The sequence below is a fragment of the Pempheris klunzingeri genome, unplaced genomic scaffold, assembly GCF_042242105.1.
Source record: "Pempheris klunzingeri isolate RE-2024b unplaced genomic scaffold, fPemKlu1.hap1 Scaffold_52, whole genome shotgun sequence".
Classification (NCBI taxonomy): Eukaryota; Metazoa; Chordata; class Actinopteri; order Acropomatiformes; family Pempheridae; genus Pempheris; species Pempheris klunzingeri.
The window spans coordinates 217,971-243,485 of record NW_027254956.1 but is presented as its reverse complement, the minus strand read 5'-3'; the positions used below and the strand labels follow the sequence as shown (position 1 = coordinate 243,485).

The following is a 25,515-nucleotide window of genomic DNA, read 5'->3' as shown; positions in this document are numbered from 1 at the left end:
GTTACCTGTTTATTTTTACAAATATTCAGTAATTCACTTCATTTGGACAGAGTTCTTTCAACTAGTTCTTTCCTTATTGACTCCTCTTTAGTTAATGTATCACCTTAGCTGACAGTCTGTATAGTCATGATCTTGTTTTGTACTTGCTTGGCTTTGGACAACTGTCCTCCCTTAGCGGTCAAAAGCAGACTTCTGCAACTCACGCCACCCACACATTGGTTATGTATAGCCCACACCTACCCCTATCTGCACAGTGGTTTGAAAACAATGCTTTGTGAAGGCTGCTATTTGTGAAACCTTGATCATGCACAGGGGGTTCTTTCAATGTTATGTAATGTTCCCCACTCAACTGTAATCCCTCTTATGCTGAGTGAGCCCCCCATGTGACGGTGCTGAAGGGTTTGGAGAGACAGAGTGGCTGTTGGGACTGTCGGCAAGGCACGGGTGCTCCCTGTAAACTCCAGCCAGCCCCCCAGCCCCCCAGCCCCCCCCCCAACACACACACACACACACACACACACACACACACACACACACACACACACACACACAAACACACACACACACACAAACTGAGCTGTGGCCTGTGTATAAGAAGAGAAGTTTATCGTTGAAAGTGCCTTACTTGGATCTGAGACGCTGCAAGGAAACACATCGCTGATGCCTGTCTATAGTGCAAAGACTTGGACCAAACATGGAGTAACTACACTGAGCATATGTCCTGAATGACACTCTGCCTCGGCTCTCCTCTTCATCTGCGCGTGAGCCACGAGAATGAATCTTTGTCCTCGGTTATGTATGGACGATAGAGAAATCTTGCAGCTTCTGAAATTAGACTGTGTGCTGTCATCCTTTGCTTGTAATGAATGTTTTTTTTGTTGCTGCTTGAAGCTGGTTTCTACTTTAAAATGATGGTTGTTGGGTTAACAGCATGTTGTGACTATTACAAACACTACTGCTTGTAGGTATTTATTTTCAAATATATTCCCAGCTTACATACCTCATACTTTTATTTTCTTCTTCCCCCACAGGAACCATCAATGTGGACTTCAGCTGGTGATTTGACAAGTCACATATAGGAGCCCCCGAGTCTCTCCAGTCCCCTCTCCCCCTCCCTTCCCCCTGTCCCTCCCTACCCCTTTCCCTTGTCAATCTTCTCCCCAATCCCTGTCTCCCCCTACTCCAAGATTCACCATGCTTATCAAGGAGTACCGCATCCCCATGCCCATGAGTGTGGAGGAGTACCGCATCGCCCAGCTCTATATGATCCAGGTGAGGTCATAACGCCATACTGCTCATCAAATTGTTGACCACACACGAATGCAAACGGCAAAGTGATGCAAAGAACGAGCGGTCAGAGAGATACATTAACACAGGATAACCACGAGAAGAGTGTGATCGCAGTGTGCCCAATTATGAAATGATTGGTCACATGGTGTCTGACACCGGTGGAGTAACGGAACAAAGAGAGCTTCTGTGACGATAGATTATCCAATTTAAAGTCTCTGAAGCTGGCTGTTTCCACCCGTCATAGGCTGCATGATTTTACTCAGGAGGAGGGAGGGGGCACCCTGCTGTCACTGCAAACTTGGTGCACACACATACTGCTGCGACGGAGATGGACATACTGCTTTGTCTGTGTCAAGACAGTTTAATTTGTCTAACCAGGCTCTTAGCTGGAGACTGGGGGTCTGTGTCAGAGCTTTAGGGTTTACAGCTCCAAGCAGGAAAGCGTGTGACAACATATTTTCTCTTCATATGACATGTGTACATGTGGGAGGATTTATATAATCCTGTGGTACTGCCAGGTGCACTGTGAGCAGCAGTACAGAGAGGAGGCATGCAGAGCAATCACAATGACTCCTACTGTGGTAGAAATTCTATGTGACCACTGTTAGACATGTTGTGCACATATAGGTATTTAGATTCTGTTTTTCATCATTTGAGGCACATGCTGATCTTTGCACTTAACATTCAGCAACTGCGTTGGGATTTGAGCTGTATGGTTACGTAATGCGTGTCACAAGTGGTTGTACGTTTGCTTAGGAGCAGGTTGAAGTTGCAAACCTGCTTTATTAGATTGAGGCTTTTTGCTGAGTTCAGTTTGTTTCTTGCTTCTTCAGTGATCATATGTTCTGTAGAGTCAATGAAGGAGTGCTTTGATCATGAAATAAGAATTGTGTGTGTGAAATATTTATAGTGCAGTGTCAAGTGAAATTAGCAGCTAAATCAGTAAATTAATGGTGGCCTAACTTCCCTTAACAGCCAACACAAAACAAAATATGGAGCCTAAAGTATATTTACCGAAGAAAGTTTACCTTCAGGTGATCATACATGGGAGCTGTTTTACTACAGCCCCCAGGGAACAGGGAGCAGCTCTGTTGGAAAAGTTAAACATTTAGGCCTTGCATAAAGAAGCCCCAGTGTGCCTTCTAGCTGTTATCCTTCCCATTGATAGGCCTGTCCTACAACTGTGAATTTTACACCAAAATTAATCAGTGTTTATGTTGACAAAGTTTTATTATCCACCCACTGGTATAACAATTCTATGACATAAGCAACAACTTAGTTCACCTGTGTTGCCTCTCCTTTTCCGTCAACGTAATGAAAACAGTTTGTCTCTGACAGTGTCTTGCAGTTGTTTGTCCTGTGCACACAAATGGAAATAATATTAGATGATTACAACACAAGTCCATAAAGACTATAAAGCTCTCTAGAGGGGTGTCAGACTTTTCAGTTGACGACTTTGTCAGCTGTTCTGTTTTTCGTCATGCCCCTCCCCTGGTGTACCACACAGGCAGGTAATCCAGTTGAACTGTAGATGGTTGGGAACATGACTCAGCAGACATGCCTCAGAGCAAGCAGACGTTTCAAGACAGCACAAACTAGTCACTGCGTCACACTTCTACACACTTGCTAATTTCTTTGGCACCTTCGTTCTTTTGAACAGTGTATTGCAGATAGTTATTAATTATGGGAAATGCATAACTACAGTATTTGTTTTGACCTGCTTTGCTCTCAGAACCTCAAACAGGCCATTGTCTTGGTATGTGGGGAAAAAACAGCATTATGTGCATTCTCAAGCATGCAACCAAGTCAAAGGAAGATGAGTTACATTAGTGACCCATGGTTACCTTTTCCCCTGACCTCACCCTCTTTGCACAGCATTGTTGCTGTGAGGCCTCTGTCACTATGGTAACCATGACATCAGCAGCGTGCCGGTGGTCAGGTTATGTTCGAGAGAGGGAGTGAATGAAAAGAGGAAATGGAGGATAAAAAGCGAGGCTTCGAAGGAGGGAGGGGAAGAAATGAGAGAGGGGGTGGAAGGAAAAGGGAGAGAGAGACAGAGCTGTATTCTGTGCAGAGAGGATTTTGCTGGTGTCTGTGGATACCCTTGCTTCATTGCTGTTTGTTACCAGGGCAACAGCAACATGTAGGCCTGCCTGCCTGCGATCCATTGCTTGTGTAAGCCTCATGGATGAAGTCAGGCCCTTAGGACAGCCTGGCCATATCTGCATCTCAGCAGGCAATGCCCCACCCCGTCTCTCCTCTCACTTCCTTTCCCTTGCAACGCCGCCTTCTTATTTAATAGCTAATTGTAAATTCATTATCACTGCATTGGGATTTGCAGTAATGTACGAAGCAAATGTGGAATGTGTGAGAAATTAAATATCAGAGGATCTCACTGTGCCTCATTCATTCACACACATCCATCATGTTCTGACTAAGCAACTGTATCTGTGGAGTGAAGTGAAAAGCAGCATCTGAAATAGGAAACAAGCCTCACTAACTTGATGGCAAGAGGAACCAAACCAGGATATGACTCCCATCCTGTCAGAGCAGTCAGATCTGAACAAATACAGCAGGCTTTGTTGGTGCTAGCTTTTATTTTCTAGTGGTTTGATGTCTGTTTAAAGAAAAATTGGGGGGGGGGTCTGGCAAAGTTTTTAGGGAAGGACTTAAAGTCCAAACACAGCCTCACTTTGTATACTGAGCCAAAAAAGATTTTACAGTAAAACAGTGCAGATGAGAGCCTTTTTGAGTGTTTATTCATATCTGTTCCCCCACAGGTATAGTTTACATCTGCACACAAATGAACAAAGTACATTTTCATTAACAATCTAACATTATATTCAGTGTTCATTCAACTTTCAGCATATTACCTACTCCCTCACTTCCGCTCTTTCCCATAAGGGAACCGCTGAGCCCTGGACAGTGTTTTGTAATCTTCCTCCTGGAGAACTGGAAAGAATCATCCATCGCTCCAGGGGGGAGGAGAAGTGACACTGCGTTTGGCAGGCTGGAGTCACCTGTCAGCAACCTAATTAAAGGGACGGTCAACAGCAATTGACATTTCCAAATAGTGAATTATAATAATGAATAATGGTACTCGCAGTAATGCATTGACTTTATTGTAATTAGTCTAATTGGAAAGCCAACTGATAGTGTACTGTGGAAGTGGAAAAATATGTTTTATTGTACATATATTGTTTACATGTGTGTGTTCCTGCAGCTGCATACATTTTATAGTGTTTATATGTGTACAGCACACTGTAAACTTGATATGTACATCAACTGTGTTGCAACATTGGGTTCCTGTCTTGTGTACTGGCTGCGTGTACAGCTAGTCTGACGGTGCTGTGGCGTCTGCGCTGTGTCTTTGGAGCTACAACTCGGCTGTTGAGAGCAGAGCGGGTGGCTAATGAATGACCTGTCAGAGGTAATGAGGTCCACAGTGCTGGACGCCTCATGGCTTCCTCCTCCCTGCTCTACTGATTCAGTCTGCCTGCATCGCCTCTCCCCACTGGACTTATTGGACAAATCTGTCTCTCCATTATCCCAGCGCTGCACTAAATACTGCGTTAAACATACTTTTTTACTGTATGTGGAAAGACTGGACAGAGGCTGATAAGAGAAATGGAAAAGATGATACATCAGTGAGCTCTGACATTTATGGTCCTTGCTCTTTGCTCCGTATTTTTAATATCATCAGCACTTGGACTCTGCTCTACTGTCTAGGTTTCCTGTTTTACTGATTTCACAACAATCACAAGTGTTCCTCTTGCTGTGCCATACATTCCTATCTTTTAAGCTAGTCACCTAGTGGAAACGTATTCAACTGCATGTGCAGGCTCCACCCGACCTCTATTCCTCCGTGCACCTGGAATGTAAATATTAGAAAGGTGTGGCTCCATAGGCTGGTGTTGGGCTTCCTGATTTGCAATTCAGAGCTGACAGAGCTTTTGGGAAACTCTTCATTTTGGTGCATGTGTTGTGTTTCAGTCCTCTGACTGTGACAACTGTGTCTAACTCTTCAGATTCTTGGCTGCAAAAGGCACCATGTCAGTTCATTTATTCATTTGTATCACTTCCTCTTAAACATCTGTTTAAGACTGAGGGTAAATTTGCACTACCTTTACACTACCATACATATATGAAAGCATGAACTCCTCGCCAACTCACTTTAACTTCATTTTTATTCTTCTTCTCACAGAAAAAGAGCAGAGAAGAGAGCTGCGGTGAAGGAAGTGGGGTGGAGATTTTAGAAAATAAGCCCTACACAGATGGACCGGGTGGGACGGGCCAGTACACCCACAAGGTCTACCACATTGGCATGCACATTCCCAGCTGGTTCCGCTCTATATTGCCCAAAGCAGCACTGAGGGTTGAGGAGGAGTCCTGGAACGCCTACCCTTACACCCGCACCAGGTGAGGCCTCCTGCAGGAAGGCCACCTCCACACCTCTTCAGAGCAGGAGTGAGAGTGCATGAAACTCTGCCAATGCTGTTCAAAACTATAAATGTGTCATTTTGATAACAGAAAAAATGCTGCGTGCAAGGGTGTCTTACTGCGGCAGCTGGTGCGTTTACAAAAATTTAACCCCCTCCTGTTGGATAATAATTCAAGCCCTGCTTATATTCTGTGTAAGATGCATGACATGCCATGAGCGGTGAGTTTGTGTCAGGCTCTAGCTGCTGTACCTCAGTAAAGAAAAAGACCTCAGAGCAAATTGTCAGAATATTATTGGGCAGACCGTCAGATCGGCGTGAGGCCAGCAGCACTCCCAAGCTGTTAGATGTTGATGGCCCCTCATTCTCAGGATGTCAGTGTGTTTGTCTGTGTGGTGCCTGACAAACACAGAGACGTGAAGGTACTGAAAAGAGATGTGCCCTTGACTATACTGTCAGGATATTGATAGACTGCAAGTGCCTGTTGACACATCTATTCAACCAGTGACAGCTTTGCTGCAGACGCCTCAGATGCAACAGATGGGCATGGCTCACACGTTTCCTATCCCTAGCAGTGAGAGGGTGTTGTCACTCGTAATAAAATAGTTCTGATCTTGAGCCATTCACTTGAACAGTAAATCTGGTAATGAAACCATATGTCAACCCATCATGCACTCTTGCTTTGTTGGGACAGTTCTATTCTGTTTTGCTTCATTTAGTTGCCTCCTCTCCTTCAGATACACCTGTCCCTTTGTTGAGAAGTTCTCCATTGACATTGAGACTTACTACAAACCTGACACAGGCAACCAAGCAGATGTCTTCAACATGTCTGCACCAGAGAAGAGACAGAGGACTATTGGTGAGACAATTCGGTATTAATCAGGAAACATTATGACAACATAAGCTCAGATCTTAAGAAATTAAATGATGTGTATCAGTGTCAAGTCAAGCACAAAGAAAGCTTGAAATACATGCTCTTATTTTGAGAATGCAGATAATTATATGCAGTGTCGCAACTGTCATTTTATATTATATTAGAAACAATATGGCAAGTGATTTCCTTTTCTTTTAATAAGTATTTAAGATGACAAGTTAGCATTATTGGTGTAGTGTTATGGTGTCTCTGTATCTGTCTTCTTGTGTCTCAAACATAAGGAGTAGGTGAAGCCCACTTGTGGCAGTTTAGCGGCACTGCATGTTTTTTCAAGTTGTTTGGTAGCATTCCTACTGCTCAGAAATTTTTTAGGGCATGCAGTGACCCAATTACAACTATGATTTTGATCAATGACTTATTCTTGTCAGTCTGAATCCAGACTGTCAGTCTGAATCAAAAGTTTGAACGCAAGTCCATACAAGTTCTGCTGCCACACCCACATATGTACACATCATGACGTGATTTATAATACAGAATGAAAGTACTAAAGGTGTGTAACATCATTCATGCAATACAAAACAAAACACATGGCTCTATTAGTCATTGCTTCCTGGATTTGTACTTTTTGGCAGACCCCATTGACATAGTGACAGATCCCATTCCCCCTCACGAGTACAAAGCAGAGGAGGACACACGGCTCTACAAGTCAGTCAAGACCCAGAGGGGTCCTCTGCGGGACGACTGGATAGAAGAGTACAACAATAACCCAGGGAAGACCCCCATAATGTGTGCCTACAAACTCTGCAAGGTGGAGTTTCGCTATTGGGGCATGCAGTCTAAGATTGAACGCTTCATCCATGATGTTGGTGAGTAAGCGGTCACAGATGTTATTTTCACATTATGTGTCTTTCACGTAATGTAGTCGTTTGTCTCTAGCAGCATATTTAATTTCAGCATTTCTAATCTCATTGTACCCAGTACAATGACAATAAAGGCTTTCTATTCTATTCATATATTAATAGGGATGTTATTTAATTCTCATCTAAATTAGAAAGCTAAATATTTTTAGAGTAAGGTATGTAATGTTTTCCATTGTTTCTCCCTAGGACTGAGAAAGGTGATGGTGCGTGCCCACCGGCAGGCCTGGTGCTGGCAGGATGAATGGTATGGTCTGACCATGGAGGACATCCGGCAGCTGGAACTGGAAACTCAGCTAGCCCTGGCGACGAAGATGGCCCAGTTCAGTCAGGCAGAGGAGGCCACAGAGGCCAACGGAGGTGCTCAGTCCCCAGACAAAGACCAGGAGGTTAAAGAGGCGATCAGCTGCATTGAAGCTGAGGAGGTGGTGGTCAGCTCAGGAGGAGAGACTCTTCAGCCACGAGGCGTACTCACCAAGCAGTGGTCCACTTCATCCAGATCCTCCCGCTCATCTAAGAGAGGAGGTGAGGAGCTCGCCATCTTCACCTGTTAATCTCTGCCACCTCTGTGTATGACACTGGTGTCAAAGCTGTAGCTCCCATGTCACGTCCTCAAAACTCGGTAGCTTCACAGATAATACTGTAATGACTACAGTAAACACAGCATTAACCCACAAAATTCAAGTTAACCACCAGCAGATATTGTTGAAAAATACAAATGCTAAAAAATTCCCACCCAAACCTTAGAAGTTCATGTTTTTTTTCCCCAAATTCTTCACTCAAAGTTGTTCCCAAGATGAATAAATCAGTCTACTGAGGAGCCCTGAGCTCAAATTTGTCAAACTGTTGTTAATATAAAAATATAAAATATAAAAATAAATAGATAAACACCTAGAGAGCAGCTTTCTCGTATTCAGGCTTTTGTACGACACTTTGCTTTTCTGTCCAGTGCCTGATGTTAATTTCTTATCACACCTCCACATTAACTGTATTATCCAGCTTACCTCATCTTACCCCTACAACTCTGTGGATCTCACCTGGGTTATTTTTAGCAGCAGCGTTGACATCACAAACCACATGTTCGAGCACACCCATCTCCAGTGTCACCCCTACCTCAAGGCAGTGCTCACTGTAGCTGCCACCTGGACCCTGACTCTCATCCAGCGTGCCTCGTTTCACCCCTGTAACTCCCCCCTGTGGTTCTCTGCTGGGCTATTTTTAGCAGCAGTGCTGACATCACAGACTAGAGGAGGCTGACGTTTTCTCAGCGACCCTCCCCTCCACCACTGCTGTTTCCTTCTGTGTGCTGACAGCTACAGCTGTACCCCCTCTCATGAGCCTGCCGCTAACAGCGACGCCCCCCCTCTCTTCCTCCGCACTAATTATATGTGCGGCATAGACTGAAGACACGTGATAGACAAGGCCTGCTTTTAGTATTGCCATTTTCCTCAGTTGGCATTTGGTGGTCTTGTAGCTTGTCTATGTTAGATTGGGCCCCTTTTTTCACACACCCCCCTGACCACCAAGCAGTCCATCTGTGATGAAGTAATGCACCACAGCGACTGTTGCATGTTTATATAACACTGTGTATGTGTGTGTGGGCCGGGGGAAGATTGCGCAATATTTCTTTGTTATAGAGTGTGTGTGTGTGTGTGTGTGTGTGTGTTAGAGAGAGAGAGAGAGACTGAAACACATGTCCCAAAATAACAGTGAATCTCTTGTTTTCTTGTTCATGTGCACTCTTTCAGTGAGCCCATCACGCCACAGCATCTCAGAGTGGAGGATGCAGAGCATAGCGCGAGACTCGGACGACAGCTCGGATGAGGAGTTTTTCGATGCTCATGGTAATCACACATTTGGTTTTAAACTGGAGTCGATAGTTAGATCAACAGATGTGTTTATTGCATTCAGTTTTCCAATATCATGCTTGCTCCCTTCTCCCCTGACTCTGCATGCATCTCTTTAACCACAGATCAGTTCTTAAGCTTCCCAGATACCCAGCATGCTTTGGGGCTGCAGTTGAAATAAGTGGGTGTGGTGCGACACCCATGCTCTCAGCAGGATGAGTTTGACCGAGGACACAGCAAGGTGTCTCATCCTGACATCCAGTTCAGAAATCACAATCATCTTTGCCCATCAGTCCCCCTTCTCAGCATCACACTCCAGCCGCAATGTTTACAGACACACACATACATGTTTTACAATTCATAATATGTCCAAAGAATAAATTACTCTCTCCCCTTGCCCATGATGAAACAAGAATAAAATCGTTCCAACATTTATTATATCGATACTGATTTTGCTGCACTCATGGTTTCTTCCTGTTTTAGGTTTAATAGATCTGTAATCATCAGACTGAATTAAGAAGACATTCAATAAATTGTGTGTTGCAGTGTTCATGTTTGTATGGAAGAATTATCACGTGTTGGCTGCATGAAGTGAAAGCACGTTTTATGAAATTAACTGACTAAACTTATGACTGTACTGTCATAGATTAGTGCACATAACCTTCTGTCTCAGTGACAGTTAATACAGTAATGATAGTTGTGCTGCTCCAGTGCTCATCTCACTATATTTATGAATTACAGATGTTCTTACACTGCAGGGACAACCACATGAAATAAGCAGTTATTTAATTATGATAAATATACGTTGATAGGTTGATGTATCAAAATGAACTTGAGTTACAGTTAAAATGAACGTACGTGTTTTGGAATCACATGATGGTGGCACACAAATTATATTTGGAAACAGACTTGGCTCAGATGCCTTTGATATTAGGTTTCTATCTTTAAAGTTGTTTGTGGTCATGGTCCTCTTGCAGTTATCATCTCTTACAAACACTTGAGATGCATGTCCAAATTTATTTAGCTTGTAGCTGTTTCTGTGTGGCAGAGATTTTTTTTTTTTTTTTTAGTGAAAATGAATAAAAGAAAGCTTCACTCATCGTAGAAACCACATTCAGTGTGTCTGGTTTATGGTGGCTAATTTATTAGGTTTGCATGATGGTAAGCACTGCAGTACTTCTTCTTCAAAACCGATAATACTAAAACTTAAAAAAAAAGTAAAAGAAGAAAAAAAAGGAACTGGTACAATTACACATTTCTATAATATAACATTTCTGTAATCTACTGCTACTTGCAGTTGAAATAAAATGCTATTTGTTGACTTGAATTAGGTAAAGCCTATTGGTGAAATAAATAAACCACTTTACCTTCACACCATATTCGTACCCAGTTTAGGACCAGGTTTATAACTGAAAGAATTAAAATAAACTGATAAAATACCTTAAAAAGCCATTAAGATCACTTGATGTTGTTGTTATGTGCAGGACACAGAATCTCTTAGAATCAGACAGAAGGCTTTTTATTTAGAAGTTAAAAACAATGGAACTGGTTGCAACCTTATTTTAGTATTTGGCTTCAAAGCAAATGAAATAAAATGATGACAATTTCTGCACAATGATTGTCACATTTATTTGCAGTATAATAACTGTAACTAGTGTGGAAGTAACGTAAATCATATTCATAACAGACATTTGTTACTTCAAATTTTCCCAGTGTGAGTTTTCAATTTCGCTACCACCAACTAAAGTGAACAGGAGGTGGTTGCCTTATTTCTTAGAAATGAAGATACTGGCAGTATAACAAAAAATGTCCCAGGAGAGAAATTAAGGGATAAAAAGGGATATTCTCACCCAGATTCTGAACCTTCCTTTTTAAATCACAGATTAGTCAGTGGATGGATGGCAAAGCCCAACAATACATTCATATAAATTCAGAAGATAAATAAACTTAATGGTTTAGTTTATAAATGTGTTTTTCTTTTTAAAAAAAACCCCAAACATTATGGTTATATCCACACCACTTCATGTCCGCTGTCCTCCGGCACACATGTGCCTGCCATTTGAGATTGCAAAATAAAATTTGCTTATCAGCCATAGATGAACCCAAAGATTAAACTTAAAACACAAAAATACCCAGCACAGGGTCCACCACAGTGAGCAATGCCTTACATTGACTTGTTATAGATAATATAGTGATTGTTCTTTTTGACATCTTGTGGGAAAGCTTGGCAATATAGATATAAAACTAAGCAAGCAAATGTGTGTGATACGACCTTATTAATCATCATATTCAGCACTATTGAATTGCTTATACTGTTCGTGTAATGACAAATTGGTAACCACTGAATGACACATGCACTGTAGTGAATCATGATTTATTCTGTGTCTGCCTTGCAGAGGATCTCTCCGATGGAGAAGAGGTCCTCCCAAAGGAAATTGCCAAGTGGAACTCCAACGACCTCATGGACAAGATTGAAGCTGCAGAAGCAGAGGAAACTCCTGGTATGACGAAGACCATGAGCCCTTCATCAAGGACAGTCACACTGCCTCAGTACTTGATGTTAAGAATGTGTGCACGTGTGTGTGTGTTTGCAGGTGAGCTGTTCAAGGAAATGACAGTGGATTATGAAAGAGCAACCAGCGAGGAAAGACTAGATGAGGTATGTGAGTCTGACAGTGAGTGTGCAGCTATAAAACTCATCCCTGACCAGTGTTCTCTGATGCAGAATCATGTCTGAAATAAACATTCCTGAAGAACCATCTACAGAAAATGCCCATCAGCACCCACAAGCTTCTGTTAAACCTGAGTTTGTTTTGATGAATGTAGACTTTTGCGTCAGGTTTTACAGTTTGTAAGAGAAGAGAAGAGAAGGGCTGTTTGTCCCTGAGCCTCTCTGTCCTCTTGTGTTCAGATGCGTGGCTCTGTTAGCGGCCAAGCCGATAGCTCTCCCATTCCCACCATCACGGTAACAAGGCACCAGTCAGTAAGTAAACATTTCGGCCCTAGTGCACTGTGGGCTACAGTAGCTCCACAGAGACCCCCAGTGCCCCTCGACAAACCCAGTATTTTTTGCCCCTGCCCTTTTTTCCTCAAGTTGCCCAAACCCAAATCCATGTGTACTCCTCAACCTCACCACCCTCTGTTCAACTCCTGTGTACTTGCAGCTGTGGTGTTGAGCGTACATATAGTGCTTCTTTGAAAATGTGAAACTTTGTTCCATAATTAAAAGACTGCAAATGATGTTGTTCTGCTAAATGTGACTTGTCCCTGGAAAGCATTGTCATTGTTTGCTGTTAGTTGCACAGTTGTCCAGGTGGAGTGTAGGTTGGCTCTGTTCTGTTTCCCATCATGCCACCCCCCCAAACATTTTGTTGTGTGCCTATGTTTGAAAGAATGAACACAAATATGACTCACAAACCTGACAAAACATTATTTATGCACAATAGCTAAGCCATATTGTTTATGTGAATATCCCAGTTCAGTAGGTATGTTGTCTTTCGTTATACTGATACAACGAATGTGCTCATGAGTAAATGTGGAATTTATTGAACATTCTTCAAGAGCTGTTCTTCATCGTTCCCATTCATCATCCCTTTTTTTTATAATGTCCTGTTCTCAGGAGAGCCCGTCCCAGCAGTGTCTGCAGCCTTCCAAGATCCATGTGCTGATCCTGGTCCTGCATGGAGGGAACATCCTGGATACAGGAGGAGGGGACCAGAACAGCAAGCAGGCTGACGTCAACACAATTAGTACAGCTTTTGACACAGTCATGCGTGTTCACTACCCCGCTGCGCTGGGACGCATCGCTATCCGCTTGGTACCCTGCCCTGCCATCTGTGCCGAGGCCTTCTCCCTGGTGTCCAAGTAAGAGGACACACTTGCACACATTTTTCTGCCTGCTGCAAGCATTGTGGGAAGCAACTGAATGTTTCTGTTTATTGACCTCAATTGCTGTTTGCTTTTGGTGGAAATGGTCCAGGTGCAGCTCATGACCGTCTCCACCTCTTCCCATGTTTATTTCTTCAAACCCCTCTGTGGACTGCTTTGATCTTTAAGATCTGCTCAAATTTTTAATTTTGTTCATTTGCATCTTCCATGGCAGCCTGAGCCCATACAGCTACGACGAGGGTTGTCTGTCCAGCAGCCAGGACCACATCCCCCTGGCAGCTCTCCCCCTCCTGGCCACCTCTGCTCCACAGTACCAGGAGGCCATAGCGACCGTCATCGTCAGAGCCAATCAGGTGCATGCAGACTTCATAAAGTCTCTGGATGGGGCAGCCTTCTCCGGCCAGGTCAGTCACTGTCCTGTGAATTTAGTGCATCGGTCACAGATACCATCAGTGTATTCCTCTTGTAATATACCATTTTACAATCAGTGCTGGGTTTTTGTTCTGGTTCTCAAAGATACTGTATGTACATACTCACAGAATCACAGCTGAGCCTGGTCTCTAATTTTCTATGGATTATTATGTTTTATTGCTAAATATTAAAACTCCTTGTTAGTGGGTTCTCCACATCACAATATACACCCATATAATAACAAATGCCAACATAATTAAATTAATAATAATAATTATTCCTGGAAAACAGCTGTTTTATGAACATATTGACTTTTTAATGTTATTGAACAGTGTTGGAGTGGTTGTATAGATATTTTAGGTAAAGCTGAACCCAAAGGATGCATGTTAGACATAGTGTTTTGTTAACTTTATGACAATTGACCTTTCTAGGTATGCCTCATTGGGGACTGTGTGGGAGGAATCTTGGGATTTGATGCACTGTGCAGTAGCAATCAGACAGTCAACGAAAGCCAGAACAGCAGTCGCAGGGGCAGTGTCGTCAGTGTACAGGTAAGAGGCAAAACATTCCCAGTAGTGAATATTGAAGTCACAATTATGTTTTAACTTGTCATTAAAGAACCTACAGTTTACTACTTCTTTTACCCCTGACACTGCCATCGTTTTAATACCTGCATCAAGCATTCATTTAATTACTCCATTATCCCTTATTAATTGTCTGAAATTCAATAGGCTTCCAAGTTCCTTTAGAAGAAGTGTGTTTACACAAGTACAGTGTGTGCAGTGTAAACCTTTTTTCATCCTATTAAGCTGTATGGACTCATTGAAAGTCCTGTAAGTTTTCATAACAAATGTCCCTGAATCACCCTGCAGGACCAGGACCTGCTCTCTCCTGGCATCATTGTCAACAGTGGGCACGGATCAGCCTCTCCAACCCTGGAGGCCAGCCGCCACCTTAGTCGCAGTAACATCGACATCCCACGTACCGGAACAGGAGACGACACCAAGAGACAACTTCCACGCAAGAGAAGTGACTCCTCCACCTACGAAGTGGACACAATAAAGCAACACCAAGCCTTCCTGTCCAGGTGTGTTGAGTGTGAGATGACAAAAGTCCTTGTTTTATGTACTGTCAGGGTGATTTATTTTTAGTTCTACACGACAAAAATGACTTTGTGCTGTCCTTCCAGCTTGCACTCCAGTGTCTTGCGGAATGACGCAGTCTCACGCAGGTCGAGCAGCAGCACTATGCTGGATGGAGGCTCCCTGGGGAAGTTTGACTTTGAGGTGTCCGACTTTTTCCTGTTTGGCTCTCCACTGGGCTTAGTGCTCGCTTTGAGAAAGACTGTCATTCCTATGCTGGATGGTAAGATAATCTGGAATGAGTAATGCAGTGCTTGTTATATTGTAATCTATGATGTTTATGTCGCATATAATGCATTATTCAAGAGTTAAAAAAAAACAACAAAAAAAAAACTTTTCTGTCTGCAAAAGATTAACCTCAGGTAGAGATGAACTCGTCAGCAAATTGACTTGTAGAGGGTATACCCACACAGTTTTTTTAACATAAAAATGTTAATTGTTGGCCTGGCTGTTATTAAGAGTTAAAGCTTACATCTAGTAAAACTTGTATGTTTTTAAGTAAAGATATCTAAAGAAAGTTATTGTTTCACAACTCTTCCATACAAGGACAGGGATCCATAGGTTCTTTCCTTCCACTCTGTCATGTGTTTGGTTCGACTTCTCCCCCTAGTGGCCCAGCTGCGGCCTGCCTGTCAGCAGGTCTATAACCTGTTCCACCCAGCCGATCCCTCAGCCTCCCGCCTGGAGCCTCTACTGGAGAGGAAATTTCACCTCCTGCCACCCTTCAACGTGCCCCGTTATCAACGCTTTCCCCTGGGAGATGGAAACTCTGCCCTACTGGGTGAGCACTCTGCACCAAATATGTATTAAAGCCAAATAATATTTTAGATGAACAGTTTAGAGCAGTTTATGTAGCTCTGACTTGGATTCACATGCACAGACACAAATGTAAAATTCCCTGTAGTAATATAGCTGTCACATTTCTCCTTTTGAATTATCAGCTGACACTTCAAACACTGATTGTACCCCCCTGCCCTGTTTCCCATGGATGCATGCTATACACAACACATACCTTCACGACATGCTAGTTGCACAGTATGAGCTCCTTTGCACACATAGTCACATAGTAAACATTGCCTCAAAGGAAAATGAAAAAATGTTCTACTGTCTGCTGTCTACTTTGTCTACAATGTCCTCTGTGAAGCAGTTTATTCATCTAAATGTGTTCATAGTCCTGCTGGTGGTTTCTGTTTGGAATGGTCATTTATAGTGGAGTAACCCTTTGACCTCAACGTACCTTTTCTACACAAATATCTGTCTATGATTTTCCAAGAATAAGGAGACAGAAACTACTAAGGTAACTTATGAACAGAGGATTTTTTTTTGGTTAATATGCATTCCTTATTCCACACCTCCCACCACTGACCCAGGAACCAGGGCTTATTAAAGAGCCACATGAGGGGTAATCCACTGTACAACATAAGGATATTTCTGAAGGACTTCAGGCCAGGGTTTTGTTGTGTGAAAGTGATAGCTTTCATCAAATGAACTGTTAATGAATATCCTCAGTCTTCAGTATCTACTTAACTTGTTTTTCAGTACAGTTGAAGTTTTTAAGACAAATTCAAGATAATTCTTGAGTTAAGAGAGATTCTTAGATTAGTGTTATGTGACTGTATATAACGGACAGGCAGTTGAGATTCAAAAGAAGTGGGCTTGACTAAGGGCTTGACTCTGCTTTCTTGTTTCATACTCAGTTGTTCTTGCTTCATATGTTTTTGTGTCTTCCTTGTCTTCTTTCTTCCTTCCTCTCTTGGCCTCCTGTCCCCATATCTGCGTTTGTGGCTCTCTACCTCCAAACTCTCCCCCCTGACCTCTGCCCCCTCTGTCCCTCCACCTCCCTCTGTAGTGGAGACAGTCCAGAGCAACGCTCAGCTACTACTTGACAGCGGGCCTCCCCTGTCCTTTCGCTGTCAGGAGACCATCAGTGAGACCTGCATCCCTGTGCCTGTGCTAAACTGGCAGGAGGGCTTCCTCAAAGCCACACCCACCACTATGGAGTGTGTGTAGCCTCTCCCATTCACCTGCATCTGTCCTTACCTCTATTCACCGTGTTTCTTTTGTCTCTTTGGTCCATCTTGTCTTGCTGTCATGTCCCAGATGGTCAGATTTGTACCTACCGTGTGTGCTTTCTGAGTATTCCCATCGCTGTTGTTTCAAGAGCGAAGAGCTGCAGTGATGTTTCTGATAAATCCAGACAAAGTTACCAGTATACTGTCTATGCTGCTTATATACATTTCCTTGTAGCATCCAGTCTCATATAAATTACTTTGTAAAAAGCAGTTTAATTTCCTGGTTCAATTCTTGGCCATGTAAGAATTTCCAGTTAAAAAAAGAAATAATGTTCAATTGTTACAGCTTGCCATGGAAATACTTTGGAAACTCTGATAAGCATCTCATGTGGTGTGACATTGTGTTGTTGCCATCGCATTTTCATGTCAGGTTCAGTGTTTGGAGGATGCAAGCAATTGTGTTTGTGCTGTGGTTTTTAAGCAGGGTTTTAGTGTGTCTGCATCATTTCCATAATATCACATTATTGATGTTGACAGAGGATATTTATGCTGTTGTCTGAATTTCAGAGAAGTTTTGATGTGACGATTGTGCTGCTTGTGATGTTGTGTTGCTTATTGCACTGTACGTGGAGCTCTATCTATCTTTACATGCCGAATATACTGTTCCCTGTGTTTCTCCTTGTGATATGGTCAGAGGTCATCTGATTTTATAAAATCTCCAGCACTATTTTATTATGTCGACAAAGGCAAAGGAGGTTAAACTGATATTACTTTACTACTAGATACAAATTGCCATCATAAGAGATGCTAAGTCATGGGTGTGACTGTTACAGATGTGGACATTTGTGATTTTATGTTTTATGTACTCATTCGCCCATGTTAGCACTCGGTTGGTTACAGAAATCTGACCTTGGCCGCCATGTGGCCCCCTTTTGGTTTCACATGTCCTCTGTAACCATGAGGCCTGCTGTCACATTTCTCTCCTGCCACCCTAACCCGCATCTCCCAACCCCCCATCACTGTGAGTTACCCCCGTACCCGTGTCTCTGTCTAATGGGATCTCCTTGTTTCGGCTCAATAGCAGATGTTGTTCAGTCTCATGGTGGTGTCTTCATGGACAGTTCGTACCCCTCATCCCCCGTAACGGGCCCCCTCTCCCGGGGCCAGCGGAGGGCCAGTGAGGTCAGCATTGCCAGCCAGGTCTCAGGAATGGCAGACAGTTACACTGCCACCAACATAGCCAACAGTAAGTGCTCTCAATACCACCTAGCCTCTCTCTTCCTTCCACTCACACAAACACTGATCCAGTTATTCTCCCTCTTTCTCTTTCTCCCAGTCTAACTTTTCTCTATATTTCTGTCTTGTTTCTTTTTCTGACTCTCCCTCCTCATCTTCTCTCTCTCGACCCCGTTACTCTGACTTTACACACACCCTGCACTCCAGCTGGAGCAGTCTAGTCAGCCAGATATTCATGAATACCGCGCTCCTTTTTCTACTTCTGCTTAGCCAGACTTTTAACACCTGCATTGTAACCAGACTGTCATGCAGAGTGTTTTCTCCTAGTCCCAATATGAGCAAGCAGAGTCCTAAAGAAGAGCAAGTTTAGTGCCACTTTCCACTGTCTGTCTTACTCTTATCCACTGTCTAAATGTAAATGCAATGAACGAGTGCTGCATTTATCTAATGTTGCAATGCATGTAGACACCTGCCTCCCTCAGCCATTCCTGCATTGTCCACTCCCTAGTGCAATGTTTGCTGAGATGACCAGTATTCTGTTGTGTTCTATGTGAGACTGTCCTCCAGAGTCCCTCTCTGCCTCTCTATTTCACTCTTGTTACCAGAGCATTTATTTGTACCTCACATTACTGTTCTGCACCCTGCTGTTTTAGCACCTACAGTACAAGGAGATGCACTTAAGTAAATTCTGACACAAGAGCACCAGGAGACGTACCACAGCGTCTCCCTGCCCTACTGCCTTAACTATTACTGTACTAACAATTACTCTTCAGCTTTGACGTTCACAGTTCTCTTTAAGGCAGCTCACTGATACCGGATGCATCCCAGCATCACACTTCAAAATGTTTAAACTGTCATAAACTGTCACATACCGACATGAATCCATTTTTCATGTGATGTATTTGTCTGTTTTCTCCCTTTAGCCAAATCATGCCTAATTAACCAATCCAAAAAGCTCAGCCTTTTGTCCCAACTCGCCCTATCATCACAAAACAAATTCTTCCTGAAAAGTCCTCCTAAGTCCCGTAAGAATGCAGAGGCTGGCCAGGCTGCAAGATCTCCTGATGCAGATCTAGTGCCACAGCTGGACGGTGAGGCAGAGACTAGTGAAGGTCTATGTCCCACTGGCCAGTACGAGAACTGCCTGTCAGCCGGGCTGGACTGTGCTATATCTGATCTGGTCTCGCTGGACTCCCAGGCTGAAGTGGAGCAAGGTATTTTTCTACGGGAGGGGACTTCTGAAATCAACCTGAGGCTGCAGCTCTTTTCTGCGCGCTGTTCTATACTATGTCGAAATTCAAATGCTGCTCTTCCAGACAGCCTCTTTTTTCTTCACTTCACTTATATTCTTTCAAGTGTTCAAGGCTATCACCTCCATTGAAGAGAAATAATGTACGAATCCAGACCTTGCCCATTTTTTCCAAAATCCATAATCTTTTTTTTAATGCCCATACAGACATGAATAACCATCTTCAATTGCTCACGTAATCATGCATCAGTTCTAACTATCTTCTTCTTCCTGCATCTGAATTTCAGCACTTGATTTTCCTTTTAATAACAATTATAAAATCCTGATTCTCTCCTTTTAGCTGAAGAACTGCTGGGATCTGTGATGGTTGTGGTTTAAGACTGAAATCGTCTTCTTGCTTTAGCTTCTGGGATGTTGCGCCTATGTGCGGCATCACATACGTCGCACTTACACTTTCAGTTTCAATTGACGTATCTGCACCCTATTCACCCCATTCCCATCGCAGTTGCAGCACGTTGGTGGGGCACAAAGCGGCTGGACTTTGCCCTGTACTGCCCCGATGCTCTGACCGCTTTCCCCACAGTGGCTTTGCCGCACCTCTTCCACGCATCATACTGGGAGTCCACTGATGTTGTGTCTTTCCTTCTTAGACAGGTGAGTCAACATTTGAATGCCTGCCATTGTTTATGGCTTGTTAATATATGATCAGCAATCTGCGTGCCTACGTCAGAGATACTGAGGATGAGTCACTGAAATGTCTCTTGTAGGTCATGAGGCATGAAAACTCTAGCATCCTGGAGCTTGATGGGAAAGAGGTGTCTGAATTCACTCCCTCCAAACCTCGAGAGAAGTGGCTCCGCAAGAGGACACACGTGAAGATCAGGGTAGGAATCAGATCCACAAAAGCTAAAAAAAGAAATCAGTGTCAGGGGAGTTTAGTGTCTCACAAAATCCTTTGACCTTTGTCTCATTCATCAAATCTCATCAAATAAAGGAAAAAAATAAAACAACAGTTAAGACAGTAACTGTTCAGCATGTATTGTTCTTCCACTCCTTTGACAGAACGTGACGGCCAACCACCGTGTAAATGACGCAGTGTTCACAGAGGACTCCCAGCAGGTTGTGACAGGCCGCTTCATGTACGGCCCTCTGGACATGGTCACTTTGGCCGGGGAGAAGGTGATCTCTCCTCTCTCATCACAACAGCAGGCATGAACTGATGGTGGTAACATCTGTGTAATTTGTGCTCATGGTTCTGTGATCGTGTGCAGGTTGACCTCCACATCATGACTCAGCCTCCATCAGGAGAATGGGTGTACTTCAACACGGAAGTGACCAACAGTAGCGGCCGTGTGTCTTTTCCCATCCCAGAGGACAAACGTCTGGGCATCGGAGTCTACCCAGTCAAAATGGTTGTCAGGTGAGATTAGTTCGACCTTTTCACCAGCAGACATTTTGACTGGCTCTGTTCTAATCAAGTGTCCCAGTAAACCATGACAGTGAGCCAGCATCCACAATACTACACCCTTAAACCAAAGCTAAAAGAGAGATTAGCCAGATCTTCATTTATTACAAAATAGATTCAGATTTGATTGCTTGTTTATTATTAATTTCAATAATGTAAAACAAATAGGAACAAAATAACATTAGTAAGGCTATGGCCATTTGCTCAATATGTTCTTGACGTGTATTTATGTTGAACTGTTAATTTAAAAAAAAGTTTCAGACATCTTTAATTTTATTATTTGAAAAAGGACTTTACCCAAACCCTGATGGCACAACTTAGTTTACTTATGCTTTTCTGCATTTTAACAGGAAGCCTTTTTTATATTTGGTTTTAGCTTATTTTGTTATTGGGTTTCAGTGTCCTAAAGGTTAATATCAAGAAATTGTCTTTCTCCATTTTCTTGTTGTTTATTCCCTAGGGGTGACCACACATTTGCAGACAGCTACTTGACAGTTATTCCACGTGGCACAGAGTTTGTGGTATTCAGTATCGATGGGTCATTTGCTGCCAGCGTGTCAATCATGGGCAGTGATCCCAAAGTGCGTGCAGGAGCCGTGGATGTTGTCAGGTACTTAGCTGCTCTTCAGCTTTTTCTTGAGTTTCATACAAGATTTTCTTTCAGACTGAAGACAAGGCAGCATGTAGCATTGTCTTTATTCTGTCCCTCCTCATTGCAGACACTGGCAGGATTTAGGCTATTTGATCATCTATGTGACAGGACGACCAGACATGCAGAAGCAGCGGGTTGTGGCTTGGTTGTCTCAGCACAACTTCCCTCATGGCATTGTGTCCTTCTGTGACGGCCTGGTCCACGACCCACTCAGACACAAGGCCAACTTCCTCAAGTCCCTGACAGAGGTCAGACAGGGAGGAAGTAGGGGATTAGGGGGGCTGCATCACAACAATGCTGATATAATACTTTTATGACAGAAATATTATCTCTGTTATAATGCCAAACATTGCTCTTGTTTATTTGACTGATTTCAGGCTCACTTGAAGATATTTGCTGGCTATGGATCAACAAAAGACATCTCAGTCTACACGTCCATTGGCCTCCCTCCCTCCCAAATATACATCGTTGGTAGACCATCCAAAAAGATGCAGCATCAGTGCCAGGTATTTTCATTTATTTGAGGAATACCCAACTCATGCTTAAAATTATTTAACACTAGTCGGGTCAAATACTGCCACTCTCTCAACCAATGAACTGAATAAAAAGATATAAATTAATTAAACCGAAATGTAAGATTTCTCTGAATCTTTATAGTTAACAGTAGGTCTCTGCTCCTCTCAACAGTTCATCACAGAGGGATATGCAGCTCATTTGTCCCAGCTGGAGTACAACCACCGTTCTCGGCCAGCTAAGTCCAGCAGTGCACGCATGGTGCTACGTAAAGGCAGCTTTGGCCTGGGTGCAAACAGCGACTTCCTGAGAAAAAGGAACCACCTGCTGCGCACCATCTCCTCCCAGCCAGCTCCCAGTTCCCCAACAGGCAGCATCCACAACAGACCAGAGCGCACACAGAGCCAATCAGATGGTGAGCGGCTAGATGGCGCTTACAGCCACAGCCAGGGAGCAACACAGCGCAGCATGAGCATCACCGCCGGCTGCTGGGGCCGCAGCAGCAGCACCAAGCTGGAACCAGGCGTTCTCAGCCCCAAATGAGATTAAGGAGACAACATGAGAGTGACTTGAAAAACAGTGCTGAGGAAGAGACTCGTACAAATATAAATACAAAGAGTGAAAAACATTTGACTTGCACCAGATGGGTAAAAACCACAATAAAAACAATAGGTGCTACAAACCACTCTTAATAAAACTAATGCCAGTCACACTCGACACAAATATTTATGGACAGAAGCTCTGGCTATATTTATTATAAAACACAAACAAAACTCAACAGGCATTTCAAGAAGCATCTTCCTGAAGCAGGAACATGCACACAAATAGCTTATATAGAAATCCAGATTGTTTCTACTGTTTAGTAAATATTTCTCAGTCTTGAATACAAGGCTAGTTTTCCTCCTGTAACAGACTTTTAGATTGGAGATTGTTACTCATACAAGCCGCCCTCCCCCAAACAATACAAAGTGGTTACAGCCAGCCTGCATCAGGTCAAAGTGCTGATACTGCACTGTAACTGACGACTGTGGCCACTGCAAGCACAACAATTACTGCAGAGATCAATTTTGTGCATAAAAGTTATATTCACGTCTGGGAGCAGAGCTGAGAATCAAGTAAAACTAGATTAAATGCATTTCTTTTACCAGTGCAACCAAACAAAAACAATAATTTAGCCAACATTTATTTTTTTGTATTTTTTTTATAAGGAATCATCATTAAAAAAAAATGTTTTGGTGTTCTGTAATTTCTGTAGCCAACACGAAATGATTGGATCAATAGATACTACTTGTTGAAGATTGTTTTAGCATTTACAAACAGCAAAGTACTAAACAGTAACCCATACAGTCCAGTTTTGCTTGTTTTCTAGTCATCCCTCAGACCAAAGAACCATCCAAATATCTTATGAAGCAAACTGCGAAATTACCCTTTAACAATGGCTGCAGCTGAAACTGTTCCTGGGTTTTGATGGCACTTCACCACATCTCACTATGGCGCGCTGCTGTACCTTCCTGAATCAGTAATGTACGACTCAGCTATAGGGAAACCTCCCACTACTCTACGGTTAATGTGCCAAAGTGAAGAGGACAGAATGATATGTTGTACATGAGCAGAGAGGAAATGATTTGGGTCTAACGAAATAGATTGTGTAAGTATGTAGTTGAATGCCTCAACAAGGCTTGTACATATTTGTTATATTACAGTGCAGATCTGGTATCTGGTCCACTGAAGACCAGTTTCAAGTGTCTTCTTTACTCCGGGGGTAAACACCACCTCATTCAGGATACACTTTATTGATTGATGATGATGATAATTGTTATTTAAGATTATAGATATTTTAAAATGTACTGATTTTGTGAACAAAATGTGTTTTAAGATTACTTAAGCTATATTGTGTTTTATTTTCCCTTCAGACTTCAGTTGAAACAGCCAAAACTCAAAGAGGTCTTTGCCTGGCACAGTATTGTATTTTTATTATTTTATCTTGCAGATCACCAGAATTGTATCAATAGAACTGCTATATTGTGTCATATATTGTATGTTTGTTACTATCTATTTTGGAAATTTGGGGTATGGCTTCTCTCTGGTTATCCCTAAGCTGTAAATGAGGCGTTGAATGTGCTCATGGATAATCCTAGGTTAAGGTCTCCTTTCTCTGTGCTGCTGCAGTTTAGAGGAAGAAAAATCTGCAAATTGTAAATTCTGTACAATAATGCTGTCAAAAGTAGGAACACAGAGCTAAGACTTTCTTTATGCTGTTCGCCAATTACTTGGGTAAAAATGTGTGATTTATTCATTTAAATGATGTTCATTTGTCCCTCTAATTGGCATGTACAGAGCTGATGGCACTGGACCAACATGGGCTCAGATGTAAGGGGAAATGTGCAATATTACTCAACCACACCACATGATCAGACAGACTGTGCTGAGTGAATGTCACAGTGCAGTGACAATCAGTTCAACAGGCACATCTTCTACAGACATCAAATTGCAGAGGGAATCTGAGCAAATCTTAGCAGCCAACAACCGCACAGGTACATAGAGTCCTTTGAAAAGAAGAATAGATTTCCCACAAGAAGGTGCTACTGACCTGATGACTGAATGGATATCACAGACATGAGGGCAGACAGGCTCGGTCTTGACTTGTGTTTTCATTCCAGCACATGGAGGTTTAGATTGAATCACTTGCATTTAAAAGTGACCCAAAAACCACAGTAAGTCACCATCATCATTATGAAGGTCGTGTCCAGTCATTTTGGAGGCTGTGTTAGTGGTATAATACTGAGAAGTGTTTCTAATAGCTGTCTACCAGTACCTGAAAGAAAGGTGAACTTACATACTGTACTATTGTCCCTCTGCATTTTGACCATTTCAGAGATTCGGCTTGGAGCCATATATATTTTGAAAGCTGCTGATTAAAGAATGGCTGTTTGTACATTGATAGTGATTAGAAAAAAACAACAGGCAATGCTGGAAACATGCACTCATCTAAAGTTGGCAACTAACTCCCTTCCTCAGAGATTCTGAATTGTCTGGATATTAAAATCCAGAGAATGTAAGTGGTGTGGTCAAATCTGTGAAGTTTGGATACCTCTGGGCAGACAATCGTGTTCGACTCTGCTACTGACACACACATTACCAGAGGCCTTACATTTCCCTTTTCTGCCTTACATTGACCATTGTGTTGAAAGGCCTAGAATGAATGCTGCTCACTCCCGAATTGACTTCAAAGAACAGTGTGGACTGTTCATGTAAACTTTGTGGAAATAGGAAAAGGCCATATTTTCTTAAAAAGGGTTTGGCTTGTTTTGACTTGAAATGTACAAAGGATATATTATTTGACATCTTTAACCAAAATTAGGCAACCCATCACTGTTTCACGCTCTTCTCCCCAGGTTAATGCAATGCCACAACTGTTACATCAACAGTTCGCATTCACAGGCTGTATATACACACAGAATACCTTGGTAAATATTTTCATTGTACAGGGTGTGTATCTTGTAGGTTTTGGATAACTTCATTTTATCCATTCCCTTGTGTTTTTATGTACAGTGTATAAAGAACATATAAAGAACAATTA

The 25,515-nt window shown here is 42.7% G+C and overlaps 1 protein-coding gene across 3 annotated transcripts; it reads left to right on the top strand.

Annotated features, from left to right (window-relative positions):
• The first annotated feature begins 1,172 nt into the window (after positions 1-1,172).
• LOC139224752 (membrane-associated phosphatidylinositol transfer protein 2-like) lies at positions 1,173-25,512 on the top strand. Of its 3 annotated transcripts, none has more exons than XM_070856060.1 (24): positions 1,173-1,272; positions 5,495-5,709; positions 6,467-6,588; positions 7,236-7,469; positions 7,710-8,045; positions 9,269-9,364; positions 11,764-11,868; positions 11,962-12,026; positions 12,987-13,231; positions 13,470-13,659; positions 14,098-14,217; positions 14,539-14,753; positions 14,856-15,031; positions 15,419-15,589; positions 17,905-18,066; positions 18,980-19,270; positions 19,811-19,959; positions 20,073-20,189; positions 20,368-20,484; positions 20,577-20,725; positions 21,231-21,380; positions 21,490-21,670; positions 21,800-21,928; positions 22,110-25,512. In XM_070856060.1, exons 1-24 carry the CDS (start codon positions 1,195-1,197, stop codon positions 22,476-22,478), a joined length of 4,182 nt encoding a protein of 1,393 aa, XP_070712161.1. In that variant the 5' UTR covers positions 1,173-1,194; the 3' UTR covers positions 22,479-25,512. The 3 variants fall into 3 exon arrangements, with proteins under 3 accessions (XP_070712161.1, XP_070712160.1, XP_070712162.1); XM_070856059.1 differs by having other exon boundaries at positions 17,902-18,066; XM_070856061.1 differs by lacking the exon at positions 18,980-19,270 and having other exon boundaries at positions 17,902-18,066.
• Positions 25,513-25,515: the final 3 nt, after the last annotated feature.

Excerpts from the sequence above, each read along its gene's own strand:
- LOC139224752 (XM_070856059.1), top strand. The coding sequence starts at position 1,195 with ATGCTTATCAAGGAGTACCGCATCCCCATGCCCATGAGTGTGGAGGAG. Across the intron at positions 11,869-11,961 it reads AGAAGCAGAGGAAACTCCTG|GTGAGCTGTTCAAGGAAATG; the intron begins GTATGACGAAGA and ends GTGTGTTTGCAG. Across the intron at positions 21,381-21,489 it reads GGAGCCGTGGATGTTGTCAG|ACACTGGCAGGATTTAGGCT; the intron begins GTACTTAGCTGC and ends TCCTCATTGCAG.